The following is a 7,669-nucleotide window of genomic DNA, read 5'->3' on the forward strand; positions in this document are numbered from 1 at the left end:
TGAATATTTAATGCTGTTGGAAAACAATTATCAAGAAAGATTATAGCTATTATACCCTGACATTTGTTCCAAGAATCCTCATTTTTAATCTTATTTACTCCTTCAAAAATGGTAGAACTGCTCAGGTGAAGATGCCTCAGGACGGACACGCAGAGATCTTGCTCTGTCCCAAACAGTGTCTTACGGACCAATAAGAAGACTCCAGGTCATTTCTGACCACACCGAGCAAAGTAAGTTCTATAAGTTCTTCAGTACATTTGCTTTACCAAATATGTCAGTTTTGTCTGTGTATGAACATATGATTTCTTATCAACCTATAATTACTTGCTTCACCTTCTATGTGAAATACTTACTTCTCTGTGATATTTTTTAGATGCTGGGATGCCCCCTGTAGAGACTATTGTGCTGGGGGGTTTGTTGGTGGTCCTGCTGCTCCTCACTGGTGTGTTTGGGAGACTGTGGCTCAACAGCAAACGGTCTTATCCTGCCCAGGAAGCTCAGCTCACACTATCCAACATCCACCATATCTCAGAAGTAGCAACCTAAGCTGAAAGACACAAACCAAACAAATACCTTATCTCATATACATATAGACATGGCTGAACTTAGAGAACTATGTGTGCAGTGCCATTGTTGTCATCCTTTATCATTTTATGTTGATTGCCAAATACTTGTATAGGATAATAGGAGAAATATATTAAAATAATAAAGAAAATAAATTTCTAAAAACCCATTTTTTATATTCTTTTTAATTGAATTCCATACAGTCTACAATTAAAATGATGACAGTACAGGTTAAAATACGTTAATGATCCAGCTACCCTAAAGGGGCATTTAGGTTAAACTCTTACAAAATAAATAGCTAAAATATAAACAAAAGAAAATTGACAGAATTGTTCTTAGTGGCAGTGATGGGTACCAGCAACCATAAAATTTTCTCCTGGAATGCTATTTAAAAAAATATTATCTACAAACGTGAATTAAATGTTTTATGACAGTTTTGGAATATGCCTTTGGCCTAACTTTTATTGAAAAGCCACCCCTTGCATTTCTAAACAAAGCTTCCTAACATCGCATATTAAAACAAGACAAACTGTAGAGTTAATCTTTGGACAAGAAATGTTTATATTCAGGTTGGTTGTTTTGCTGAGACACCTGAATATGAAATTACAAGAGGGACCAGAACAGAGATTAAGTCTGGTCTTGGCCTAATTAGTTTACAAATGGTGACTGTTAGTCTACGCCTGCGATACCAGTGCCAAAACAAACACATAACTTTAGGCCTGCTTTAGAGTTTAGTGCAATGCTGGTGTCAGCGCGCTGATGCTCTAAAGCAGGTGTATTATTTGAAGACCATGTTTTTGTAGAGGCAGAGCTTAATCCTGTGCTTGGTCTGAACACATCGCCGCCCCTCAGTTGCAAATTTAGTGCCTAATACAGCATCGTGCCATTACTCACACAGACACCGCGTAAACAAACACAGCACACCGCTTCGGGAAAAGTGGGTCAGATATTAAACCGAAGTTAGTACCTAAGTTTTTCCGTAGCCTGAAAACAAGAAGAAAGTGGCAATCAAATCCCATCTACCTAACTGCCACGGTAAGTACCGTTATAGTCAACTTTGATGTTAACTCTGGTGTTTATATATGAAATCAGTTAGCCCGGCTAGCTGCTGAACAGCACTGTTAACCGCGAATACGTTTCAGTTAATCTTAGCAATTTATCTAGCAAATTTCTTTTATTTTGGCCAGACGGCTTAACAAGTGCCCTAGCACTACGCTGTCACGTCCAAACTTAAATTAGTTATGGCTTAATCTGCCTTTTTATACGAAATGTCCTTTCCACCTTAAATACTTCTGCTATTTCATTCTGTTACCTGTGCCGTTTAAGGTGGAACGGTCAAATTAACTTCAGATTCATGGTCTGTTTTTATTACATTTGTTAGCTGCAGAAATGTTTTTCACAACCTGCTGAATTGTTTTTGGTCAAGTACAAATTTGTGTTAAGGCAGGGTTTGCGCGTCGTTATGTTAACTGTGTTTTAAACGGTTGTCTCCGAGTAAGTCAGCCGGCTAACGTTAGATAGGCAACAGTTAGCACGCTAGCTGCTGAAAATGCTTAGTCAGATTTAGTTCTTCTGCCAAAAATAATATGAATTTCATTGTCTACCAACGTGTTAAAACATGAACGTTGAACGCTTTTAGCGTTCAGTCCCTGCAAAGGCAGATCTCCTTTGTTCGTATGTGCCCCGAACCGAACCGTCACTAAGTTCCGTTTGTTGGATATAAATGGTGTTGAGATCAGGACAGATTTTATTTAAACAGATTTGTTTTCAGGCGCAGAGAGTTTCGCAATGTTTATTCCCTGCTCCCATCACGTGTAGCGTGTTGAAACACTCGCGTGTATTCATAAATAACCACCAAAGCCGGCTTAATATCCCCACTGGAAATTTCTGAATCCATGATCTTGAAGAAATTGAAATAAAACCCAACGAATAAATAATAATAATAAACACACCTATATTATCGTTTGTAAGGCTTCAGTACACATTCACCTGCTCAGTCAGTCAGGTCGTGTTATTACTGCCTTTTTACTGGGTTTTCCAGGATTGGGATTCGCTTTACAACTTTAGCTTTTAGAAACAAAATATTTTAAACGAAAACTGTATTGTTTTTCTCTTTTTATTAACTGTTTACAAACATGTTAGCCCATTTAAATAGAATCCCACTTTTAACAAAGTTTCAGAAACATTAAAACCTGAGATCTTTAGTCATCCCGAGTTTCGGTAGTGTTATATTAAAATCATGACCTTGTCAGGCATGCTGTGTTAAACTAATACAGAGTAAACGTTTAATTGAATTATCATGCATATCTTTCGAGATAAAATGACAGATAGCACAAAAGAAAGTTGTTTTCAGTTATTATTCTGAAATGTTATTAAAGTTGTGAAGGAATCAATGTTTAAAATATATTTTACTCACTTAACAGCCAAATGTATAAACGTAATACCAGTGGGACACATGCCACTATCATTTCTACATTCCTCTTTTTGTTGTGTGTGGGAACAGTTTAATATTTCATAGAATGCAGTAATTGCTTTTCAGTAACTGAATGTTCTGAAATAAAAGGCAAGGATTCTATTTGACCATCCACTTCTTGTGGAAGAAGCAGTGTGGTCATGTACCTTAAGAACTGTTGGGAAAATTGACATACAACAGCCTGAATATTCAGTAAGCTGGCTGTGAACTTGCAACATTGATCAAAGGAACTTTAAACACAACCAACATACTTACGTGTACAGGTTCAAGATGAGATGCAATAACTTGTCTATTTCAGTCATTAACAGTTTACTCCCATTTGCTCATTTTACAGGAATATCTTGTTGCATAGACTTAAAAAAATCAACTCAACCTTAGAATTTGTAATGGAGGACTTGCACGTTCACTGCCAGAACTGTGTGAACAGGAGATGTATGGTAAGGCCAGAGACTGGAATTTCCTGTGACCTCATGTGCTGTCCCCTTGTGTGTGGGGCAGTTTTCCACAGCTGTAAAGTGGACGAACACCAATTACTATGCCCCTATGAAAGAGTGCCTTGCTTAAATATTGGCTTTGGATGTCCATTTAAAATTGTCAGAGTCAAAATGGCACAACACTTGGAAATATGCCCAGCTAGTGTTGTGTGTTGCACCATGGAATGGAACCGATGGCCTGTGAGCTACGCCGATCGCAAGTCATATGAGAACTTGAGTAAGGAGGTCTGTGATGTAGAACAGTTAGACATGGCTTTGGCTCTACAAGATCAGCGTATGCTGCTTGAGTCTCTCAAAGTAACAACCACTGTGACAAAAACAGTGGATGAAGAAAATGAAAAAATGAACTCTAATATCCAAGGAGAAATAACAAATGGACTCATTGACATGGATGGGGAGGCATACAATGAAATTTACAAAGCTTCAGTGGAGACGAGCAGAAATTTAGCTGCAGCTTTGGACATTTTGAGTAGTGCAAACAAGGGTATTGACTTGATCATGGAAAACCTCAGTGCTGCAAAAGCAGATCAGAATGGAGCTTGTCATAGTAATCTAAATGGGGGTCATTGTTCAGAAGAATGTAAGAATGTGTTAAGTAAGGAAAGTGATACCTACTCTGAATGTGAGATGGGAGCTGTAGGTGGAGTGGATTGTACAATCCCTGATTGGGTGGAGCAAAATGGATTTGATGTTTGTTCTGATGAAGAGGAGGTAGTAAGTTGTAAAGTGGAAGCTGGACTGCCTCTCTGTAATGGTGTTAATGACATGGAGAATGGTCTAAAGTATGTTGATCTTGAAATGCATATAGAGGGAGCTCATGTGAGAATCAATGGTTCCTCAGACATTAGGCCAGAGGTGCCTTATCATTCCATGCCTGTCGTAGCAGAAGAGCCAGAAATGGTCCATCCACCACAGTTCCCACTACCTCTCCCTATACCCCTACCTGATTTGGTACAGAACAATGTTTTACAGCAACTGCCTGTGGAAATTGAGGATCGGTTGCTGGAGCGCAAGTTGCAGAACCTTCAGGTGCTCAGAGGTATGAGTGTGTTTACATTTAATGGACGGAGGACTCTTCTGTCCAATCCTTATTTGTTGCGGGCTAAGATGGAAGATAAGGCAGTGGACACATCTGATCTAGAAGTTGCAGATGATCCGATAGGCCTTCATGGCATTGACCTCATCACTGCTGCTTTGCTGTTTTGCCTTGGAGACTCACCAGGTGGCAGGGGCATTTCGGACAGCCGTTTTGTTGACGGATATCGAATTGACTTTGGCACACAGACTTTTTCCTTTCCTTCTGCTATACTGGCCACCAGCACCATGGTGGGTGATATTGCCTCAGCTTCTGCTTGTGACCATGCCAGTCCCCAGTTATCCAACCCCAGCCCTTTCCACACACTCAGACTGGACCTGGTTCTGGAGTGTGTGGCTCGGTACCAGACCAAGCAACGCTCCATGTTCACTTTTGTGTGTGGCCAGCTTTTCCGTAGGGATGAGTTTTCCTCTCATTTTAAGAACGTTCATGGGGACATCCATGCGGGCCTTAATGGCTGGATGGAGCAAAGATGCCCTCTGGCCTTCTATGGATGCACATACTCCCAAAGAAGGTTCTGTCCCTCTGGGCAGGGATCTAGAATAATCCATGACCGATATTTGGGTTCATTTGGTGTGCAGCCAGGCTTAGCTGCGCGTCCAGGTGAGCCCCTCTATCAAAACACCTGCCAGTATGGTTCCTACTGTGACCACCTCAGCAGCTTACCCTTTGAGCTTCTGCAGCATGTTGCAAGCTTCCTCGATGGCTTCAGTCTCTGCCAGCTGTCTCGAGTGTCTCGTACCATGAGGGATGTTTGTGCTAGTCTGCTACAATCACGTGGTATGGTGGTCTTGCTCTGGGCGAAGACAAGACGAGCTGATGGATCGTCCACTTGGCAAATTCAAGACAAGGCAAGTTGGCAGCATTAAATGGCAGGTGACATTTGTAAACATAACCATAACCTTGTATCCCACAGAGCATTTAAAACCGTTGTCTCATATGCTTGGCTTTTAGGTTTGGAGATTCAGCACAGCCTTCGGAACAGTGAACGAGTGGAAATTTGCTAACATTTCCAGTATGGCTGATCACCTAAAGACATGCAAGTTCAACACAGTGGCTCGCAGAGAGGAGGCTGTTCCTCTGCCCTGCATGTGTTACACAAGAGAGCTTACTAAAGAAGGACGTACACTACGCTCAATGCTCAAACCAGTGTTATAGGTTCAAAAGCAAATAAATCTGCTGCTCTAGATGCGTCAAAATGTCTGACAGATGAGCACATTGTCATTTAACAGTACTTCAGATAAACTTTTTTTTTTTTCTTTTTATAAATTTTACATTCAAATCACTGAGTAATGTGGAGCCTTAATATAATGAGATGAATTACCAGCATGCATCTTCTGATTAAAACATGCTGGGTTTATTATCATTATTCATATTTTATATTTATTATTGACGATATTCTTTTGCACAGGTGGACCCAAAACATACTGTCATACATTGAATTTTCATTGCTTAGAGTCTTACAAACTCTAAAGCCAGAAATGCATAGTGAAATGGTGATGACCAAAAGGAGGTTATCTTGCTTATCATTCTAGGAAAACTGAAACTCAAGTCAAATTTGCTTCATTTCTTAGTTTCTAATGTGATTTCTGTTGATCACATACTGTTTATATTTTTCATTAGCATCAGTTAAACAACCATTTTTGGTATTTAATATAAAATATGTAGCACTTTTTACTGTTGAAGTTTACTTTTTCACAACTGACACTGAACTATAATTGAATGGTTACTTTTTTGATTGAAACTCAACTCAAAAAGTTTTTTTTTTTTTTTTTTTTTTTTTTTTTTTTTTGTGGTTGGTTTTTGAATGAACACTAATGATGCTCCTTGGCTGTTGAATGTGTTACTTTCTTACACTTCAGCATCTCTTTCGATGCTTTTGAATCATCTACCATTTGACAATTCTACAAATCCTATATTGTCTTGACAGAATGAGTCGTTCGATGAGAACCTGCAGGACGGGTATGGACTCCTCACACTGAGATGTTAACAAGTCACTTCATGTCATTTTCTACCGATATAAATAACACATTTCCAGAAGTATCTTGAATGTCTCTCAGGGTTCTAAAGATGTAAAGCTGACTGAGAATGGACTTTAATTTCTACAGAACGAAACTTGATATTAATTCTTAATTGTACTTGGCTGTTTGGGATGTTGAGGGTTTCCAAAACGGAGATGATGATGAGAGGACGTGTTTTTTTTTTTCAGTTTTTGGTGTTTTTGTTAAGCTAATCTCACAAGGTCAGGGCCCTAGAATCCTTTAGAAAATCCTTAAACACACCAACCCCTCCCCCATGGGGAAAAAGTCCATTAGTTTTCTTTGTGGAGAGTTTCACTGTAAATTAACACAACTGCATGTAAGAAGTGTGATGTTTAAACTAGTTGCAGAAATGTGTACTTTTGCTTGAGATGAAATGAATGTCATAGGTTTGCATGAATTCCCAATTGTCTATTAATGCAACGTATGTGTTGATTTTTTTTTTAATAAGGACAAATGATTTTTTTAGTTATTTTATACTGAACGATTTAGCATTATTATGTTGTGATAAACCACCAGCAAAATGACTACTGTTGTGGAGAGATGTTTTTCTTATTCCTGATGCATGGGATGCTGATAGCAGAAAAGATTTCACCATTGTTATGCTAGTACAGTTGTCTTGTGTGTGTTATTTGACTACATTTATTTAATAAATGATAGTGAAATCCACAGGTACAAAATGCTGTTTTTTTTTTTGTTTTGTTTTGTTGTTTTTTATTTTTTTTGAAGTTTTTAAACAGAATACTGGCACAGAGAACTGACACATGCAGCTAAAGGTTTTTAATTGAGGGATTTTTAAAAATGATTTATTTATTTATTACAATAAGCTGTTAAACTGAGTTCTTGTTGGCTGATTAAAAAAAAAAAAAGCTTATTGGGGTAGGGGGATGTCAAAAAATAGCAGAAACTTCTTTTAAAATAGTAACGCCAGTATCAATAAATACTCAAACTTGCAGATCACAAGGATCAAAACATATTTTCTAAATTGTGAGTGGCAGGTGTA

General features: G+C 38.6%; 2 protein-coding genes and 1 long non-coding RNA gene across 3 annotated transcripts in view; 2 read left to right on the top strand and 1 right to left on the bottom strand.

Annotated features, from left to right (window-relative positions):
* Positions 1-294, top strand: part of si:dkeyp-110a12.4 (pancreatic secretory granule membrane major glycoprotein GP2) — a 4,753-nt gene extending 4,459 nt beyond the window's left edge. The window contains exons 8-9 of the mRNA XM_066677139.1: positions 116-177; positions 279-294. Of these exons, the coding sequence (XP_066533236.1) occupies positions 116-177; positions 279-294 (78 nt within the window). The remainder of the gene's footprint in view (positions 1-115; positions 178-278) is intronic.
* LOC136695063 (uncharacterized) overlaps positions 1-1,764 on the bottom strand; it is a 14,803-nt gene extending 13,039 nt beyond the window's left edge. Inside the window, exons 1-2 of the long non-coding RNA XR_010802251.1 lie at positions 1,532-1,764; positions 354-547 (exon numbers count right to left, since the gene is read on the bottom strand). This is a non-coding gene — a long non-coding RNA (uncharacterized lncRNA). The remainder of the gene's footprint in view (positions 1-353; positions 548-1,531) is intronic.
* fbxo30a (F-box protein 30a) lies at positions 1,267-7,297 on the top strand. Its single transcript, XM_066668869.1, has 3 exons — positions 1,267-1,599; positions 3,372-5,478; positions 5,582-7,297. Exons 2-3 carry the CDS (start codon positions 3,424-3,426, stop codon positions 5,783-5,785), a joined length of 2,259 nt encoding a protein of 752 aa, XP_066524966.1. The 5' UTR covers positions 1,267-1,599; positions 3,372-3,423; the 3' UTR covers positions 5,786-7,297.
* Positions 7,298-7,669: the final 372 nt, after the last annotated feature.

Source organism: Hoplias malabaricus, chromosome 1, assembly GCF_029633855.1.
Source record: "Hoplias malabaricus isolate fHopMal1 chromosome 1, fHopMal1.hap1, whole genome shotgun sequence".
Taxonomy (NCBI): domain Eukaryota; kingdom Metazoa; phylum Chordata; class Actinopteri; order Characiformes; family Erythrinidae; genus Hoplias; species Hoplias malabaricus.